At 57.8% G+C, this 20,820-nt stretch overlaps 2 protein-coding genes across 3 annotated transcripts; both read left to right on the top strand.

Moving 5' to 3' along the window:
• Positions 1–5,123: 5,123 nt before the first annotated feature.
• LOC142070074 (uncharacterized) lies at positions 5,124–9,848 on the top strand. Its single transcript, XM_075123052.1, has 4 exons — positions 5,124–5,148; positions 6,588–6,707; positions 7,659–7,811; positions 8,819–9,848. The coding sequence occupies exons 1-4, from the start codon at positions 5,124–5,126 to the stop codon at positions 9,760–9,762; spliced, it is 1,242 nt and encodes a 413-aa protein (XP_074979153.1). The 3' UTR covers positions 9,763–9,848.
• A 3,226-nt stretch (positions 9,849–13,074) lies between these two features.
• On the top strand, positions 13,075–19,990 carry LOC125625591 (phospholipase A2 inhibitor gamma subunit B). Of its 2 annotated transcripts, XM_048827857.2 has the most exons (7): positions 13,079–13,204; positions 15,062–15,181; positions 16,032–16,159; positions 16,667–16,783; positions 18,083–18,235; positions 18,615–18,755; positions 19,629–19,990. In XM_048827857.2, the coding sequence occupies exons 3-7, from the start codon at positions 16,111–16,113 to the stop codon at positions 19,841–19,843; spliced, it is 675 nt and encodes a 224-aa protein (XP_048683814.1). In that variant the 5' UTR covers positions 13,079–13,204; positions 15,062–15,181; positions 16,032–16,110; the 3' UTR covers positions 19,844–19,990. The 2 variants fall into 2 exon arrangements, with proteins under 2 accessions (XP_048683815.1, XP_048683814.1); XM_048827858.2 differs by lacking the exon at positions 15,062–15,181 and having other exon boundaries at positions 13,075–13,204.
• Positions 19,991–20,820: the final 830 nt, after the last annotated feature.

Raw genomic sequence — 20,820 nt, 5'->3', positions numbered from 1 at the left:
AGGCCCGGGTCCCTCTTTTCCGCTCTGCGTTTTTATACAGGGATTAACATGAGTGTCAATGGAATGAACAAAACCACCCTCAGAGCTTTATCCTTCCCCATGCCCAGCACTTCAATGCACCAAAAACTTTGCCGAGGGAGAGGTTTCTAGTTGCTTTGCGTGGGGAAGTGGAGACGCATAAGAACGGCCAGACTGGGTCAGACCAAAGGTCCATCTAGCCCAGGATCTTGTCTTCTGACAGTGGCCAGTGTTAGGGGGCTTATTCCTTCACCCACTTACTTCCCTGGTCCTTCTCGCATGAACAGAGAGCAACAATACCCGAAGTCCAAAGGTGCAAACAATTCAATGTTTATTGGGGTGAACTTCCAGCAAGCATGATTCCAGTTTCCTTCCTGAGTGTCCCCCTTCCCAGCTCTGACACCACAGAGCCTTACACCTGTGTCCCTGTTCCCATTCCTACCCTTAGCCAAACATGATTCCAACTTCCTTACTCCCATTCCCTGTTCCCATCTCCCCCTTTAGCAAAACATGATTCCAATTTTCTTACCCCCATTCCCTGTTCCCATCTCACACACCCACATGCCCACCCCCAGTCACTTCCTCACTGACTACAGATTATATAGAAAAACTTGAGTTCTGCTTAGCTATACCTTAACCAATCATTTTCCTGAAATTTAACTAACCAATCCTAACATATTGTAACATGATTATGTAACCAATTATATCCCACCACCTTAATTAGTTTACACCCAGCAAAATTAATTATACAGCAGACGGGAACAATCACAGAACCAGACAGAGATTACACAGACAAATAATAGCAAAGTGGGAACTATAATGACAAAACAATACAGAAGTGAGGATTTCACATCCCAGTATTGATAAGTGAGTTCTTGCCAGACAGGATGCTCTCAAACTAAGTTTCCTTTTACATTTTCTAGGCACTTCCCTTTCTCTGGAGGTGATAGGAATACAATCCTGTCCTGATAGTGCCTAACAGCCCAATAGCACCTTATTTCAATGTGACTAGTTTGGGATGTGAGGATGTGACCGGTCGCTTCCTAGCTTATGGCTGCCTCTGCTGCTTAGCCAAAGGCCTGAGCCTAAGCACAGGGCCTCAGACTGTCACAGTAAGAGAAGGCCTTTACACCGGCAGACAGTGATTTCTTTCTTTTATACCTCTAGAACTAGCCAAGCGATAAGAATACACCTAAATTCTTAAAGTACAGGCCTTTGCAGACAGGCCTGAATATCTATATCCTAACAGGTTTCAGAGGAACAGCCGTGTTAGTCTGTATTCGCAAAAAGAAAAGGAGTACTTGTGGCACCTTAGAGACTAACCAATTTATTTGAGCATGAGCTTTCGTGAGCTACAGCTCACTTCATCATCTGATGAAGTGAGCTGTAGCTCACGAAAGCTCATGCTCAAATAAATTGGTTAGTCTCTAAGGTGCCACAAGTACTCCTTTTCTTTATATCCTAACAGCCAGTGCCCGGTGCCCCAGAGGGAGTGAACAGAGCAGGGAATCATCCAGTGGCCCATCCTCTGTCGCCCATTCCCAGCTGCTGGCAAACAGAGGCTAGGGACACCATCCCTGCCCATCCCGGCTAATAGCCATGGATGGATCTGTCCTCCAGGAACTTAGCTAGTTCTTTTCTGAACCCTGTTATAGTCCTGGCCCAGCTCTGAAGTTTTGCACTGCTGTGGACGGTGACTCTGCCTTCATCCAGGCGGCCAAAGAACGGCGGCTGCTGGCCAGGGGCCCTGCCCCTCCAAAGAGAGAGGTCAAACTACTCCTATGGTTATCCGCCATTACAGGATTCTCACACGTACCCCCGACGAGAGCTCACGTACACCCTAGGGGTACGCGTTCCGCAGTTTGGCAATAACTGCTCAAATAGGATTTCCCGGCCAGAAGGGAGGAGAAGCTGGCAGTGTGCACAGGTGGGCAGGGTCGGCGCGGGGAACAGGAATGTATAGGCATGACCAGAAGAATGCTAATCCATTTGTTTCTATATTACGTCACAGTATCTACCCAAGCCCATCTATAAAAAGAGAGAGACAGGTGCACCGTTCTGTTTCGCAGAATTAGCCACCTACTTCACCCCAGGCAAACTTCTCTCTAAGCAGCGTTTGGTAAGTGATACCGCTCTCGGCTGTTGGTGCTTTAAGCACTAGACCCTATTCCCCTCCCAGAGCTGGGGAGAGAACCCAGGAGTCCTGGCTCCCCACCCCCGCCCCCGGCTCTAACCTCTAGACTCCCCTCCCCTCTCCTCCCAGAGCTGGGGAGAGAACCCAGGAGTCCTGGCTCCCAGCCCCGCCCCCCGCTCTCACCACTAGACTCCCCTCCCCGAGCTGGGGAGAGAACCCAGGAGTCCTGGCTCCCAGCCTCCCTGCTCTAACCACTAGACTCCCCTCCCCTCCCAGAGCTGGGGAGAGAATCCAGGAGTCCTGGCTCCCAGTCCCGTCCTGTCCCGTCCCGTCCCCCCCCGGCTCTAACCACTAGACACCACTTCCCTCTCAGAGCCAGTCATAGAACCCAGGAGTCCTAGCACCCACCCCTACTCCTCCGCCGTATGAATGCTGATAAAGGCAAGAGCCAGCATGCAAACAGCGCAGCTGATGGGTGTGGCAGGTTTGCATCAAAGGAGAAGCACCATTGTGCTCCAGTTCTCTATCCAGCGAATGCAAACAGCTATTTGAGACTGAGGGGTGGGGTGAGGGGAGAGAGCCGCCCGCTGCCGCACCGGAGAGGGGACTCTCTGACTCCCCCGTAGACTCTTGGACTCCTTCAGCCAGGCCCAGAAAATCAGCTCTGTCCCCCCCTTACCAGGGAGCATGGGGCAGAACAGAGCATGAGGGTGGCTGAGCCCTGAGCTAAATGTGGGGAAACTGAGGCAGCTGCAGAGAACTGGCAATGCCGTGACCCCCCCGCAAGGGTGGGAAGCCCCCAAGCACAGTGCACAGGGAGTGGGCGAGGGTGAGGACAGAGGGTCCTTGCCCCCAGGAGGGAGGGGGAATGTCTCCCCCCATCTATGGCTGCCGGATGGTCTGTGGCAACTCGAATGACCCCGACTGGGGGGGGGGAGGTGTCACAGCTGTGTGGAGTGGGGAGCAAAACCCCGACTCCGCGTGGGGGAGGGGCCAGTAAAATTCCTCCTCCCCCTGGGGAACATGGGGTGATGGTGCAGGGCCCCAGGCCCTGATCTGTGCGGAGGAGGCCCAGAGGGAATTTGGCTCTGGAAGAGGGATATGGGTTTGTCCTGGCCCGGGCCCTGGAATCCCTCTGCTGTTAGATGTAGTGCATGGCTGAGAGCAGCTTTGCAGGGAGCTGGACGTTGTGTATTGAGGCCTGTTTGTAACGGCCAGCTCTCACTTTAAGAGCACGTGGGTTGGGGGAGTGGAGTTTCCTGGTCCTGCTGGCGGGCTGGGGGCTCTGCGGGGAAGTGTGGGACCAGAGGCAGCCTGCAAAGAACCGGCCTAGAACAAGGTGGGTGAGTGGTCTCTCTCCGCCATAGGGAGCAGCCTGCTTTGTCTCCCTCTGTTTAGGGAGCAGCCTGCTTTGTCTCCCTTTTGTTTTTGGTTCTTGTGTGTGATCGTTCTGGATTCCCAGAAACAGAGTCACCTTACGCTGCTACCTTCCAGCAGGAGAATTTCAGGTTTGTCTCTGACTTCTCCGGGTGGGTGCCACGAACATACCAGCCACGAAGGGGTCAGAGGAGCGGTTACTCCAGAGCTGTGGCAAACGGCTCAGTGATTCCACCCACCTTATCGATGGGCTCATGCATGTGCAATCCCTCATCTGATCTCATTTCAGCCCATCTGGGATAAACCCCCTGGCCAGAGATTTGGCTGCATCCGAGACCTCCAGCGCTGATCTCCTGCTTCCTCATCACCATGAGGGCTTCTCTTGCCGTCTGCATCCTCGCTGCTCTCCTGGCGACGGGTGAGTGGGGTTGGCAGTTGGCGTGCGTGCCTGGTCTTTCCGTGTGCCATCCAGGCACAGCAGACCTGGATGGTATTACCCACAAAGACCGCAGGCTCAGTTCGGCGGCAAAGGGGCTTGAGAAAACATCCCAGCTGCGTGGTTACAGTGTCCTAACAGCTCAGTCAACAGCAAGACCTTCTGCTGCCCCCCAGGCCGGACAAAGGTGCCCCCCCTGCGATTTCTCTTTTACACCTTGATACAAACAAGTTCGTATCACACTCCCGAGGGGGTTAACCACCACCCTGCACCTTCTCCTGTTGGTTCCAACACACCATGTCCATCCATCACTCTGTCCTCCTACCTTTGGCTTTACTGGGGGGTCGGTGTGGCCCTGGCCGGCTCCCAGGGCGGTATTTATACGGTAGTTTTATGTTGGGGTGGACCTGTCCATGCCTTCTGGAATGTGCTTATATGAATACCCGGTGCCTGGTACTTCTCAGGAGAACCCGTGTTTTAGCAACACTAGCAACCCCGCTTCCAAGTTCTTCTGCCAGACGCTGACCTGGTAACTCTCTGCTTTGACTTTGGGTCCAACCGCCGATCTTACACCAGACCCTGTGCTCCTGGCTTTCTCTTTACTGCAAATGGGGTCTGTTCCTTCAGGGGCTGATTTCCTAACTTCTCCAACGAACCAACAGCTCAGAGCCGCCAGCCGGGTGAAACTTTTTCCTGACATCTGATGAAGTGAGCTGTAGCTCACGAAAGCTCATGCTCAAATAAATTGGTTAGTCTCTAAGGTGCCACAAGTACTCCTTTTCTTTTTTCCTGACCGTAACCGAAAAGCAGCCAGAGAATAACGGGGGCTGAGCTGGGGGCATCCAAGTGACAGTGTCCGAGGAGGAGGGGGCTGGAAGTCACAGTCCCCGTGACAGTGAGTGAAACAATTGTGGACATGGGAGGAAATATTTACCGTTTAAATCACTAGAACCGTGTCATGACGGGGCACGTTTCAGAGCTGGCCGGAGGCCAAGGGCATTTCGAACGGGGATTGTCTGTTGTGTGACAGGCGGCGGATCTGAATTTCAGCAGCAGGAGCTCAAGGCAATATGAAGGCCAGGTCGATGTGACCCCCAGCTGGTGTCCATGGGGCCGGGGCCCAGCCGGTGTCAGGGGGGCGCAGCTGCACTGGACTCAATGGCAGGTGTCAATCGGCCCTTGTGTAAGGGGACTGTTGCCCCCTTACTAACATTCGGGGGGGGGTTTAGTTGGTAGCTCCCAGTACTAAAAAGGGGGAAGGGTCGATGGGGAATCAGGACCCTGAGACTGACAGCCCCCAGGAACACCGGGGAGAGGCCAATGCCCCAGGTCAGCCTGAATGACAGGGCGGGCAGGCTAATGAGGGAGTCAGGTCCCCTCCTCCGGGTGAGCTGGAATTGCCTGAGTCAGACAGACAGAGGGGGGCCGAGCTAAGGAGAAAGCCAGGGCCCAAGCTGAGCTGGGGAGCGGAGCTGGGCCAGATCCAGAGGGACCAGAGGCGCAGCCCAGAGAGAGCAGACTTGCCCTGGGAGCAGAGCTGCAGCCCCAAAGCCAGAGGGGCCAGAGAAGCAGCCCAGGGGGCTGGAGGCAGCAGCAGAGACCAAGTGGTGGGGCTGGGGCTGGAGCCGTCCGGAGCTGGGTGCAGGGAGCAGCTGGGGGGAAAGCGAGGGGACCCTGGGCAGCAGGCCCAGCACAGGGAGACGCCTCAGCCAAGAGGCTCTGCAGGCCAGGCTTGGATCGTAACCCCGCCAGGGCGGGGGCGACACTAGGCAGAAGGGTCCTGCCACTTAGAGCCTGAGAGCGTGTGGCCACCACCAGAGCGAGTGTCCAACCCACAGCATCCCCGCAGCACGGCCAGGGCCGGAGCAGGGGGCCTGGCACTTACCAGGAGCAGACTGTGAACTGCCCTGATGTTCCAGAGATGCTGTTTGTGATGTTCCCTGCCACAGAGCGGGGTGATGTGTTTCCTTTCACCTTTCCCATTTTCCCTTATTCTTTTTAACATTAATTGTTGATTAAATAACTTGCATTTGCTTTAACTTGTATGTAATGGTCAGTGGGTCAGAGAAGTGCCCAGTGCAGAGAGAGCCCCCCGGAGTGGGGACACCCTGGCCCCTGTCCTAGGTGACTGCAGCAGGGTTGGGGGTCGAGCCCCCCAGGAATCCTGGGCCCAGCCTTGTTGGGGTTACGAGGACTCTGCCAGACAGGAGAGTGGAAGGGGAGTCCTCAAGGGCAGGGAGGCCACTGGGTAAAGGGAGTGGGAGCGAGGACTCGGATCCTTTCGCTAGCCCACTTCACCGGGGTCGTGCAGAAGCCAGGAAAGTTCCCCACAAGAGCGGGACTATTCCCCCGCTTACACTTGCTGAGAGCGAGACCAGCTCACACCCACTGGGGATCTCTCTGGGGTTTGTGAGGTGGGAAAACCGCTCGGTGAACTAAAATCTGCAGTGAACCCAGGGAGACGCGTGAAATGCCTGTAGCCAGCTGGGACCAGGGACCAAACTGGGGCAGCACGGTGGAAAAGGGGCCCCAGGGTGCTGCACCCAGTGCTTCCCCGCAGAGCCCCGGGGAAGGCGAAGGAGGAACAAATCTGGGTGGCTCATGTTCTCGCTCCGTCTCCAGGGGCCTGTCTGAAGTGTGAGGTTTGCGATGGACCAGGAACCAGCTGCACGGGCGACCTACAGACCTGCCCCGCTGAGGAAGACATTTGTGGCATCGCTCGGACAGAAGTGACATGGGGAGGTGAGGGGGCCGTACCCAACCTGGGTCAGCAGACAGGCTGGGGAGCCAGGACGCCTGGGTCCTCTCCTAGTCCCAGCTCTGGGAAGGGCATGGGGTGGATGGGTCTGAGCAGCTGTTAAGCAGCCAGGACGCCTGGGTCCTATGCCAGACACTGTGGGCTGGCTCCCCAATGGGGCCTTCGGCTCAGCATGGCGATGCCGAAACCCCAGGCGACTCGCCAGCCAGTGGGTCGGGGCCCGGCTCCCCGTACGGTGCACGGGGAGTGGGAGGCACCTGAGGATGGGATCCACCAGAGCCAGCACGCAGAGCAGGCAGCCGCCGAAACCAGCCAATAGGAAATGCCAAGGAGAGGGGTGTGGCTTAAGCCCTCCCCTCCCCCCCCCCCCCGGCACCCGGAGTTCAGCCCCTAAATCTGGGCTAAACAGATCTTGGATCTTGGGATCCACGGCCGGGAGCCCCTCGCCAGGAGTCGGGCGTCTGAACCGGGTCAGCCCTTCCTTGCTAATGACGGCTGTGGAGGAGGGGCTGCCAGGAGACCGCAGGGGTTGGACGCTCAGCTGGACCCTGCGGGAGCCAAGTTCAAATCCCCACTCGGCCCGAATCGGGCTGGGGTCTTTAGCCCAGGTCTCTCCCCTGCTACGGTCGTGCCTGGCCCCCTGGAGCCGGGTGGGTCTCTCTGTCTCTCCTGTTGAAGCCGCCCCATGTTGTATGAAATAGTTAAACGTTCCCTGGAACCTGATTCCCCCGTGGCAGGAGAGTGGGGAGCTGGAGGATGTAAATGCTGGATTTAGGTGCTGAAATTGCTTTGTCTAGCCCTGCCAGACCTCAGGTGAGTCACTTCCCCTCCCTGTGCCTCAGTTTCCCCATGGGTAAAGGAAGGCTAATGGCACAGGGCTGTCGATGGGGTGTGAGTGGAAGGGGAATAAATCTTAGATGTCTCCTTCTGTGCAGCGGGAATGAAGACCCCAACCATTCTCAAGGGCTGTGTGACATCCAGCCAATGTAGATCCAGCCCCATCTCTGTGAATTTCGGGAATGGAATGGAAATAACGATGCACTTCAACTGCTGCATGGGGGACGCCTGCAGAACAAGCACGGTTACAGGTACCTCTCCCCACCTCCGCCTCTCCTGCCCCATCCCTCTGCACCTCCGGCTGCCGGGAACCTACCTCCTGTTAACTTCCTGAGCCTGGTCCTCCGACCCTGCAGGGGGTGCCCCATGGAATAACACTAATCACCTGCAAATAGTCCTCCCGCCCTGCAGGGGGTGCCCCATGGAATAGCACTAATCACCTGCAAATAGTCCTCCCGCCCTGCAGGGGGTGCCCCATGGAATAACACTAATCACCTGCAAATAGTCCTCCCGCCCTGCAGGGGGTGCCCCATGGAATAGCACTAATCACCTGCAAATAGCCCTCCCGCCCTGCAGGGGGTGCCCCATGGAATAGCACTAATCACCTGCAAATAGTCCTCCCGCCCTGCAGGGGGTGTCCCATGGAATAGCACTAATCACCTGCAAATAGTCCTCCCGCCCTGCAGGGGGTGCCCCATTGAACAACATTCAGCCCCTGGGTAGATGGAGTTTAGTGGTTGGAGCTCAGGGTTCTTGCCAGGTGTGAACCCAGCTGGCCCCACCCAGGGCAGGATCCAGGGCTCTCTATTGCCAGGGTTGCCATATTTCCAGTTCCCAAATAGAGGACGCTGCCAGGGGAGAGGGGACCTGGGGGGTACAACTGGGGGCACTTTAGGGGTAATTTGGGGCTGCAGGAGGGGTATGTGTGTACTGGGAGGGGGTACCTGGGGGATGCTGGAGGGGATGTGTACTGGGAGGGGGTACCTGGGGGATGCTGGAGGGGGGTGTGTGTACTGGGAGGGGGTACCTGGGGGATGCTGGAGGGGATGTGTACTGGGAGGGGGTACCTGGGGGATGCTGGAGGGGGGTGTGTGTACTGGGAGGGGGTACCTGGGGGATGCTGAGGGTACCTGCGGCCTCACTCTCAGGTGGGGGGCACTGTTGCTCCCTGTCACTGTGTAGGGTGAATGGTGCAGGCCCGGGATGCAGCACCAGCCCGTCCGTCAGCGCCTCCCTATGGGTCTCTTCCCCTCTCCAGGTCACCCCTCCTGGACAGGCTCTGCGGCCTCTGGCACGATGGACCCACCTCCGGGATCCGGGGCCCCCAACATGACTGCCGCGCCTCTGGGGCCCTGGGCCCCCAACGCGACGGATGTGCCTCCAGGGCCCTGGGTCCCCAACGCGACGGACGCACCTCTGGGGCCCTGGACCCCCAACGCGACGGACGTGACGCCGGGAACCGGGGCCCCCAACACGATGGACGTGACGCCGGGAACCGGGGCCCCCAACGCGACAGACGCGACGCTGGGAACCGGGGCCCCCAACACGACGGACGTGACGCCGGGAACCGGGGCCCCCAACGCGACAGACGCGACGCTGGGAACCGGGGCCCCCAACGCGACAGACGCGACGCCGGGAACCGGGGCCCCCAACGCGACAGACGCGATGCCGGGAACCGGGTCCCCCAACGCGACGGACGTGACGCCGGGAACCGGGTCCCCCAACGCGACAGACGCGACGCGGGGAACCGGGGCCCCCAACAGGACAGACGCGACCCTGGGACCCGGGGCCCCCAACGCGACGGACGCGACGCCGGGGCCCGGGGCCCCCAACGCGACGGACGCGACCCTGGGACCCGGGTCCCCCAACGCGACAGACGCGACGCGGGGAACCGGGGCCCCCAACATGACAGACGCGACCCTGGGACCCGGGGCCCCCAACGCGACGGACGCGACCCTGGGACCCGGGGCCCCCAACGCGACAGACGCGACCCTGGGACCCGGGGCCCCCAACGCGACGGACGCGACGCCGGGGCCCGGGGCCCCCAACGCGACGAGCGTGGCTCCAGCAGCCACGACCTCCCGTGCGGCGGGGATGACTTCAACGACCACAACCTCCGGCACAGCGGGCGCGGCTCCAGGACCAGCCGGGTTCCTCCTCCCAGCCTTTGCTGGCCTCCTCCTGCTGGAGCTTCTCTCTTAATTCCCCCCCGGGTGCAATGGCCACACCGCACTGAAATACACCCTGCAGCCTGCGTCAGCCCCTCTCCCCTCCAGGCGTTCTCGGCTCCTGCAGGGGCTCACATCCCCTTGATTTTGTTGCACTGAATAAAACGCACTGGAAACCAAACGTGCTGGAACTTTATTTATTTATTTCAATGGAGGGAAAATGTGATTCTCGTGCGTGGGACCATCAAGAGGCCCGGTAAGAACATAAGAGCGGCCACAGCTAGTCCGGTGCCCTGTCCCCAACCCTGGCACAACCACAACTTCAGGGGAAACACAGTAATTTAGGTCAGACCCACCCCTGTCTTTCCCTCCCGGCTTCTGGCAGTCAGAGGTTTAGGGACACCCAGAGCAGGGGGTTGTGTCCCTGACCATCTTGGCTAATTGCCATGGGTGATCCTATCCTCCAGGAACAGATCTAGTTCTTTTTTGAACCCTGCTGTACTTTTGACCGCCCTCACATCCCCTGGCAATGAGTTCCACAGGTTACTTGTAAACTGTGGGGAAAAGTACATCCTCTTGTTTGTATGAAACCTGCTGCCTGTTCGTTTCATGGGGTGACCCCTGGTTCTGGTGCTGTGGGACAGGGGAAATAGCAGTTCTCTAGTCACTTTCCCCGTGCCGTGGCATGATTTTCTACCCCTCTGTCGCATCCCCCCTTAGTCGTCACTTTGCCAAGCTGAACGGCCCTAATCGTTTTAGTCTTGCCTCATATGGAAGCTGCTCCATGTCCTGAGATTAGGTGAGAAATATCCCGAGTGGGGCAGTTAGGCAGCAGAGGCCGGGAGCTACACAGCCCTGGAGAACGTCAGTTCAGCCTCCAACGGGGGTGCAAACGCTTTGGGACCGGCCGAAGGAGCCACGGTAGGAAAGAGATGTGCTGGACCCAGGGACCCAGTCTTGAAGTAGCGGAGCCGTGGGGGTCTCCCATGGCAGCCGGGGGCCTGGCTATAAGAAGGGGATGTTCCCAGAGAGCCTGCATCACGGTCAGACGCACGGGGTCACCCCAGTTCTCCGTTTCAGTCTGCCTTGTAGCAGCTCTGCGGTTAATCAGATCCTTCTGTGTGTCGTCCAGCCATCTCGCTTTGGGTCTTCCAGCCGCCTCTGACCGAAGGGTGTTAAAACACCCTGTTTTCTGGATGGTCTTCTGATGTCCCCCGGCCAAACCGGCTAAGCCTGGACTCCCTCAGCCAGAGACGACTCAGGCCTCCCCATACCGGGAGGGGGGCACAATCTAAAGGGGAGGACGTGTGACCACCCCACATGTCTCCTCTGCCCAGTGACCCCCTGCCGCCGCCCTGAGCCCAGCCTTGGACCGCCAGGCTCTCCCTGCCCCACCAGAGAGGGGAGGGGGCTCTGTCCTTCTCCCGCTGTGGGCTGCCCGGGCCTGGCTGCCAGGGGCAGGGGCAGTGGAGGAGGACAGAGCCTGCCCCACCAGGCCAAGCAGCAATTGGGGGGGGCACATGATCCCCCATGCAGCTCTTCTATATTTAGGGCCAGCCTGAGTGCAGGGGACTGGACTAGATGACCCCTCGAGGGCCCTTCCAGCCCTAGGGTTCTGAACACGGCCCTTCCTTGGCTCTCGATCCACCTCAGCGATCTGATTTCCACCCAGTCCAGGGCCTGCCCCTGTCTCTTCCTCAGTCCCCGGCTGTACAAAAAAAACCGGCCTAACCACGGCTGGTTGGGCTTTGCTTTCAGGTTCCCGGGGCATTCTCCTAGCCCAGAGCTGGACCCCTGTCTGAGCCAGCGAGCGTCTTCAGCTCCCGTGAGTGGGTGCATCGTGGCAGAGGTTTATGAGTCGGGGACTGCAGGGTTGCTCTTGAATCAGAGACCCTCTAGTTCCAGGTTGTGCTTAGGGACCCAATGGTCACAGGTTGAATTTCCTCCTCAGTAATGGCACGCCCAGGAGGCCTGCTCCCCTGAAAGAGACAGAAGCAGCCCTCTGATAAAGCACCTGCCACTCAGCCTCTGCCAGACGGGAGTGAGTTCAAATATCTGATTGTTATTGTCAGACCTAGGACCCCCACCAGTGCTAGGTGCTGTATATTGTGATTGCTATTTATTAGGTGTATTACAGTAGCACCCAGGCACCCAGTCTCGGCCCCCACTGTGCTAGGTGCTGTACATTCTCATTGCTATTTATGAGCTATCTCCAGCCCGTCATGGTGACCTTTGACCCAAACACCTCATCCGCCTCAGGGCCCTCCCTGTCCAGAATAGCGAACGGTAACCTGGGATCTCTCCTGACTGAGATAAAAAGGAGCATGACCCTTCGATGAATGGACATGTCTGTTGCAGGCCAACCCTGGCTCAGGGAGATGTTCCTGCCAGGCCTGCAGCTTTTCAGGCCAGAGTGTCGGGACCATGCCACGCGTTGTCCGGTGAAACCTCTGGCCCTGAGTGTTTCCTGGCAGGCGACAGGGTGTTGTTTGGCTTTTTGGCTATGCCAGAGAGTTTGCATAATTCAGAACTGTACCGTGGCCTTGGTCTGGTCCTTGACATGTTCCTCTACGAAGTCCACATGATCTTCTTCAGGTCCTCTTAGCGCGCGCGTAGCCGCCTTCACAGACTTGACCCACTCCTCCACCGTAGCATCTCCTGGTTTAGTCGGGAAGCCCCCGAACTGCGGGAACTTCTGCTCCCGTGGGACATAAATAACAGAGGGTTTCTTAGCTTCTGCTGCCTGCTGGTCCGTTGCTCTCTTAGCCCCTGATACATCTTCTCTGTGCTCGGTTCTAGCTTGTTGTACTTGCCTCTAGGGCTTCCAGCTTCCTAACTGCACAAAACCAAACACCCTTGCCCTGCCCCCACCCCCCTTCTCTGAGCCCCCCCCTCACTCTAATCCCCCTCCCTCTGTCACCTTCACTCACTTTCACCAGGCTGGGGCTCCAGCTGGGGGTGCAGGCTCTGGGGTGGGGCTGGGGATGAGGGGTTTGGGGTGCAGGAAGGGGCTTTGGGCTGGGGGGTGGGGCCGAGGGGTTCAGAGGGTGGGAGATATTTGGATTAAGGTTGAAAGGTATTCATTTTAAGGCCCCAAATTGTTCACATTTTCATTTTGGGGGGCAGAATTTTTTCACCTGCAATTTCCCACCAAAAGTTTGATGATTTTCAGCTTTTTGATGGTTTTTGGTTTTTTACTGGAAACTGAGGTTTCCCCTGGGCTGCGGGTGGGAGTCCAGTTCTCCTCTTGCATAACATTTAGGACAGTACGCGGGAGCTGGGGGCTGATGGACAGAAGCCAAAGATGCAGAGACAAAGCTCAGATTACAACCAGCTGGAAGCCAGCGCTGCTGTCAAGGTCATTAGGCAGAGGATGGGAACGCCCGGCCTGGCAGAATCTCGGCTGCATTGCAGGGCCCTGGCTGTTCTCCATGCCCGGGTCCCCCCGTTCCGCTCTGCTTTAAACGGGGCTGCAGGTGAGTGCGATGGACCAAACGTGGGGAAAGGACCAAAACCACCCTCAGAGCTTTAGCCCTCCCCAGAGAGGCGGATTTACAGTGAAACACAGGGGGCCCTGGCACGGGGCACCCCAGCGACAGGGGGCCCCAGGGCCGCACAGCTGCGGGGGCAGAAGCTTGGTCCTGCCGGCTCCTGGGGCTCCTGCTGCATGCTCCGTGCCCTCCCGGCAGCCAGGCTCCCCCCTCCACCTGCCTCTTCCCTTGAGCAGCCGCGTTCCCTCTCCCCCCCTCCCAGCGCTTCCCCCGCCGCTGAACAGATGTTTGCCGGCAGCACCCCTACGGCCCCAGCTCACACCCCCAGCCCCCTGCCCTGACTCTTGCATCCCCTCACCCCCCCCCCAGCCCCCTGCCCTCCCTGTCTCCTGCACCCCTCCATTCCCTCCCACCCACCCGGAGCACCCAACTGGAGCTCCTGCACCCCCCCTCCACATTCCTACCTGCACCCCTTGCGCCAAATGGGAGATGCCCCAGGTACGCGCTCCACACCCCAACCCCCGGCCCCAACTCTGAGCCCCCTCCTGCATCCTAACTCCTGGGCAGACCCGGCACCCCAACCCCCTGCCTGCTCCTGCACCCTAACTCCCTCCCAGACCTTGCCCCTCTGGGCCTGAGCCCCCTCCCGCACTATAAGTCCTGGCCAGACCCCAAACCCCAATATATATATATTTTTTATAAAGCGCTCGCATCGAAAGCACTTTACAATAGTTAGCCAGCGATTCACACAATATTTGGAAAGATCATTACGTTACCCACCGAGACCCTCAGCGATTTTCAAGGGGTCTGTGGGAAAGGAGTAGACTACAAACCAGTCAAGGTATCTCACTTTATTTTCATTTACTTGCTATGACTTATAGGAGGAGGATAAAGAAAAAAAGAATGAAAAACAGGGGCGGGGGAGGGGGAGATAAGAGGGAATGTTCTTGGCTGGGTCCCAAGGAGGGGCCCCCAAAATGAAGCTGAGCACAAGGCCCCACTAACGCTAAATCCGCCACTGCAATCCCATGCCCAGCACTTCAATGTACCAGGAACTTTGCAGAGGTTATCACGAGATCTGGGGAGGGGGGGGAATATTGTCATAACGTTTACAATGAAAAGGAGAGACGGGTCCTGTGACTTTCCCGTGCAGGGAGGGAGACCAGTTGCACCATTCGACTGAGCAGGGCCAGCAAAACCCTGGCAAAATTCTGAGGGGGACACATGCCCTTCCCACCCCACATCACCTCTGGCTTCTGTCCAGCAGGGAGGGGGATTTCGGGATTTCAGCTCAAGCCCCGAGAGCCCCCGCCCTGCAAGGCTAAAGGGCTGAGCCCTGGCAGGTGCGCCCCAGCTCTTGAACGTCTGAAGAGCCTCAGATGCGGCTCCAGAGGGTCAATATGTTTGGCCGCCCCTGCAGTAGACCGTACGGCCTTATGGAACCCAGATTTCCAAGGCTCCCCCAACCCTACTCTGCTGTGCCCCGTTTCCCCATCTATAGCACCCAGGTGTCCTGGCTCCCACCCCTACTCCTCTCACCACTGGATCCCGCTTCTCCCAAGGACAGGAGCGGGACCCAAGAATCCTGCCCTTAATCTACATGGCACCAAGGACGGAACCCAGGAGTCCAGACGCCCTGTCCCTGGTGTGACCCGCTACCCCCTATTGCCACCCCAGGAGAGTTGGTATCACTCATTCCCCTAATTCGATTTCCTGGCAGGATGGAGGAGGATTTGGCAGTGTGCACAGACGCCCACAGAGTGGGCAGGGCTGATGGGGAGAACAGAAACTTACAGACTCTGCCAGGCAAACCTCCGTTAAAGTTTCGATGTTATATCACAGCACATAACTGAGCCCTTCCACAAAGAGACAGAGACAGGACAGAGCCTGGTACAGCTTGTCCACTCTGAAGAATTAGCCATCCACTTCACCCCAGGCAAACTTTACTCTAAGGAGCCTTTGGTAAGTGATACCCCTCTGGGCTGTTGGTGTGCTAACCATTAGACCCCACGCCCCTTCTACAGCCAGGGCTAGAACCTGGGTGTCCTGGCTGTCAGCCACCCTGCTTTAATCCACTAGATCCCACTCCCCTCCCATAGCCAGGGATAGAGCCCAGAAGGCCTGGGTCCCATGCCCCTTCCCTGCTCTAACCGCTAGCCCCCACTCACCTTGCAGAGCTGGAGACAGAACCCAGGAGTCCTGGCTCCCATCCCACTCCTCCACCCGATGAATGTTAATGGACATTTTGTATTGAGGACTGTTTGTAACGACAAGGTATCACTGTCAGAGTGGATGGGTTGGGGGAGTGGGGTTTCCTGGTCCTGCTGGCGGTCATGAGGGCTCTGAAGGGGAGTGCGGGACCAGAGGCAGCCTGCAAAGAACCAGCCGAGAACAAGTATCAGAGGGGCAGCCGTGTTAGTCTGTATCCACAAAAACAACGAGGAGTCTGGTGGCACCTTAAAGACTAACAGATTGATCTGGGCATAAGCTTTCGTGGGTAAAAAACCCACTTCCGAGAACTAGGTGGCTGAGTCGTCTCGTGGTACTGTAGGGAGCAGCCTGCTTTGTCTCCCTCTTGTTTGTGGTTCTTGTGGGTGGTCGTCGTAGATTCCCAGAAACAGTCACCTCGCGGACAACCTTCCAGCAGAAGCATTTGAAGTTTGTCTCTGACAGCTCTGGGAGGGTGCTGCGAACGTCCCAGCCAGGAAGGGCTCCGTGATGCGGCTACCCCAGAACTGTGGCAAACAGCTCTGAGGATCCACCTGTTTACCTGGCTCAGGCATGGGCAATCTCTCGTCTGATCTCATTTCAGCCTATCTTTGATCAATCCTCTGGCTGGAGATTTGGCTGCATCAGAGACCCCAGAGCCAATCTCCTGCTTCCCCATCACCATGGAGGCTTCTCTTGCCGCCTGCATCCTCGCTGCTCTCCTGGCTACGGGTGAGTGGGCTCTGTTCCTACAGGGGCTGATTTCCTAATGTCTCCACCCTAACAGTTCAGAGCCACCTGCCCGGTGAAACTGTTAGTTAACGTTACCCAAGAGCAGCAAGAGAATAAGGGGGGCTGTGCTGGGAGCGTCTAGGAGGAGGGGACTGGAATTCATAAACAATGAGTGAAGCAAGTGTGGAAATGGGAGGAAATATTTATTCTTTAAATCACTAGCACGATGTAGGGACTTGTTCCACTTCACAGCTGGCCAGAAACCAAGGGCATTTGTGAAAGCGGATTTTCATCACGAGTTTGTCTGAAAGGCAGCAGATCTGAATGTCAGTGACAGGAGCTCAAGATGATATAAAAGGCATTTCGAACTGATCCACAGTCAGTCGGCCGGAGCTCCTCTGGAGTCGATGAGGCCAGATCCCAGCTGGGGTCAGTTAAATTCAGGGGAAAGTGAGGGGGCAAGGAAGGGACAAATCTAGACCGGTCATGTTCTGTCTCCTTCTCCAGGGGCCTGTCTGCAGTGTGAGACTTGTGTTGGCCTAGGAAAGAGCTGCACGGGGAACCTAGAGACCTGCGCCTCTGGGCAAGACTCTTGTGGTGTCATTTTTACTGAAGCCACGCAGGGTAGGTGAAATGGCTGCTAACCGACGTGGGTCAGGGACATGGACGGTGGGCATAATAGGCCAGGGAAGGTGCAAGTCGGGCTGCTCAGGCCGGGGCTCAGGTCAGTCGGCCGGCTGGGTCAAGCCTGGGGCTCCTCTGGCAGTGGGGGGCAGGAGGAGGGGCAGGTCTGGGTTCTGGCCGGCCCGGGGCTTCTCCAGATGTGGGAGGGGAACAGAGGGGCTTAGGGCTCCAGCCAGGGGGGCGGGACCTCATGTGAGGGGCGGGGCCATGGGGCTAGGCTCCCTGAAGTGGGGGTCCACCTGCCGCCCATGGTCCGGGAACAGGATAGGGTGGCCAGGTTCCCGGTTTTCAACCGAAAAGTCAGGTCAAAAAGGGAACCCGACAGCATCCAGTCAGATCTATTGTGAGCAGGGGAGGTGGGGGGTGCTGGGTCATCACCCCCAGAGCCGGGGCTGCCTCCTATCTTCACTGGGGGGCTGCATCTCCCAGCCCCGGCTCTGCAGGGAGGGGAAAAGCAGCGAGCAATGGGGACCCCGGGGGGGAAAGAGGAGTGGATGGGGGCGGGGCCTCAGGGGAAGAGGCGGGGCAGGGATGGGGCTGCTGGAGTGTCCGTTTTTTAAATACTACCAAGTTGGCAAACCTAGAACAGGGTGGGGGGCTAGGATTCCTGGGTTCTAGTCCCAGCTCTGGGTTGGGGACTTCAGCCCAGGTCTCTCCCCTGCTACGGACGTGCCGGACCCCCTTGCCTCCCGGGAGGGTCTCTTCATCTCCCCTGTTGAAGCCGCCCCATGTAACATGAAATAATTAAACATTCCCTGGAACCTGATTTCCCCACGTCCACATGGAGCATCCAACCCACTGGGCTCCTGGGTACACGGGGGGCAACCCCCCATTCGCCCTTGGCTGGGCTTTGTGCAAAGCCTGATCTGGTGGTCGTGCTCTGAAGGCGTCCCCTGGATCAAACCCGGAGCTAAGGGGTGAGCAGGACACATAGCATCAGTCCTCCACGTACCCCCTGGTGGAAAATTTGGCAACGAAAGGACTTTATAGGCAGGAGATTCGGGGTCCCCAGGGTTAGGCGGCAGCTGAGTGGGGAGCTGGAGGGTCTAAATGCTGGATTGAGGTGTTGATATGACCTTCTCTAGCCCTGCCAGACCTCGGGTGAGTCACTTCTTCTTCCCGTGCCTCAGTTTCCCCCAGGTAGAGGAAAGCTAATGGCACAGGCCATCGCTGTGAAGAGGGCGTCGATGGGGTGGGAGTGGAAGGGGAATAAATCTCTGTCTTCACCTTCCTTTGCAGTGGGAGTGAACACCCAGAGCATTATCAAGACGTGTGTGATATCCAGCCAATGTAAAGCTGGCCTTGTCTCGGTGAATTTCGGGAAGGGAATGACAACAAGGACGAGCATTGCCTGCTGCGTGGGAGACGACTGCAGAACAACCACCGTTACAAGTACCTCTCCCCATCTCCGCCTCTCCTCCCCCATCCCCTGCACCTCCTGCCCCACGTTACCTTCCCGGGCCTGGTGCTCCCACCCCGCAGGGGGCGCCCCTTGGAATAACACTCAGCCTCTGGGTGGGCGGAGTTTGGTGGGCGGGGCTCTAGGCTTCCACCAGGTGTGAACCCAGCTGGCCCCACCCGGGGCGGGGTCCAGGGCTTCCTGCTGCAAACCCCTCCCCTGCCCCTGCTGCCCCCGCCTTCCCCGGAGCTACAGCGCCCCCTGGAGGGGGCCCCCGGGGCTGAGCTCTGCAGCCCCCAGCTGCTCTCCCGGCCCCGCCCCGTCCTGGGGCTCGTCCCCCGAGCTGACTGCGTTTGCTCCGCTTCTTCCCAGTGCCCCCGGCCGACACCAAACCCAATGGCCGGAGCTGCCGGGGCTGCTACTCTCTGACCTCTGAGCAATGCCGTGAAGAGACCATACAGTGCACTGGATCCGAGACCCGATGTGTCGACATCACCCAGACCCTAACAACTGGTAACTTCCGTTCATTTATTCTGGGGTTAGTTTTCCTTTGTTCACCCCCCTTCCCCAGTCGGGCAGAAGTGAGATGCTGTGTGGGGTCTGGTAAGTTACGGTATCAGCTGCAGATCTGGATACCTGGGTTCTGTTCCCAGCGCTGACTTTGGGCCAGTGTCTTCCCCTCCATGGGCCTCTGGTTTTTCTCCCATCCTTTGACTGAGCCTAGTTTAGTCTGTAAGCTTTCCATGGTAGGAACTGGCTTAGTATTGGGAGCGCTTGCTATGCCGGGTGGTGCACAGACCTTTGGCTGAGCTCGGGGTCCCCTCTTCTGCCAGATGCTAAAGGACACCTTGTGAGATACAGTCCCTGTCCCCAAAGAGCCTGTAATCTAAGGAGGCAAAAGAAGGATTGTTCTGCCCATTTTAAAGATGGGAAAACTGAGGCACTGAGCACTGCCATGATTTGTCCAAGGTCATACAGGAAGGCTGCAGCAGGACTGGGAAGGGAACCTACTTTTGCAGAGTCCCATCATGGTGCTGTAACTCACTAGAAAGCCACCCTACTCAGAGATCCCACAGCTGCCACCAGCCCCGGGCTAGTGCTTTGCTGGGGGGGGGGGGGGGAAGGGAGGGGAGGAGGCTAATACTAGCTGGATCCAATCCGAGTGCCATTGGTGGGCTCTAGATCAGGGCTGGCTCAAGGACACACAGTGAGTCTGCATCAGAGCAGAGGAGGAGGGGGAGACCATCCAGGCCCAGACCGGAGGTGGAGATGGAGGCTGGGGGGAGTTTGGTGGGGCCCTGAGGGGGGGGGGCAGTTGTGTCCTACTCCAGCTGGAGGAGTGGAGCTGCTCCCCTGACAATCGCCTGCTTTCCCCCACACACGCAGGCGAAAGACCAACACAGATGGACATAAAGGGCTGCGTTTCTGAGTCCTTCTGCGCCCAGTTACAAACGGGTTCAGGGACCATCGCAGGGATCGGGGTAGATCTAATCACAGCCAAATGTACAGTGGCCTCCGGCGCGGCGGGCGTGACTCCGAGACCAGCCGGGCTTCTCCTCCCAGCCCTCGCTGGGCTCCTCCTGCTGAAGCTTCTCTCCTGATTCTCCACCTGGTGCAAAGGCAACACTGTACTGAAATCCACCCTGCAGCCTGCGTTAGTCCCTCCCGCCCACAGCGGTTCTTGGCTCCCGGGTGGACTCACATTCCCTTGACGTTGCAGCACTGAATAAAACACACTGGAGAGCAAACTGTCTGCAATTTTATTTATTTATTTCAATGGGGAAAAATGTGATTCTCGTGGGTGGTGCTGTCAAGAAGCCCAGTAAGAACATGAGAGGCCACAGCTAGTCCAGTGTCCTGTCTCTGACGGCGGCACGCCCAGAACTTCAGGGGCAGTGCATTCAACAAGGCAAATGTGGAGAAACCCACCCCTGTCTGTCCCTTCTGGCTTCTGACCATCAGAGATTTAGGGACACCCAGAACACGGGGTGGCGTCCCTGACCATCTTGGCTGATAGCCATTGATGGCCCTATCCTCCAGGAACTGATCTAGTTCTTTTTTGAACCCCCATATACTTTTGCCCATCCCCACATCCCCTGGCAATGAGTTCCACAGGTTAACTGTACATTGTGGGGGAAAAAGTACATCCTCTTGGTTGCATGAAACCTACTGCCTGTCCATTTCATTGGATGACCCCTTGTTCTGGTGGTGTGGGACAGGGGAAATATTATTTGTCTCGTCACTTTCCCCACCCCATGGCATGATTTTCTAGTCCTCTGTGGCATCTCCCCAGAGTCGTCTCTTTGCCAGGCTGAAGAGCCCTAACCCGTTTCATTTCACCTCATATGGAAGCCCTTCCAAGCCCGAAGCTTAGGCTCAGAAAGACCCGAGTGGGGAAATCAGGCAGCAGAGGCCGGGAGCGACACAGCCCCGGAGAACGTCAGTTCAGCTTCCCGCTGGGTGCAAACGCTTTGGGACCGGCCGAAGGAGCCACGGTAGGAAAGAGACGTGCTGGAGGCAGGAACAGAGTGTTGAAGTCACGGAGTTGTGGGGCTGTCCCGTGGGATCTGGGGCAATA

Source organism: Caretta caretta, chromosome 24 (assembly GCF_965140235.1).
Source record: "Caretta caretta isolate rCarCar2 chromosome 24, rCarCar1.hap1, whole genome shotgun sequence".
In the NCBI taxonomy this organism is placed as follows: Eukaryota; Metazoa; Chordata; order Testudines; family Cheloniidae; genus Caretta; species Caretta caretta.
Note: the sequence above shows the minus strand (reverse complement) of the source record. Positions and strands in the feature narration are given on the sequence as shown.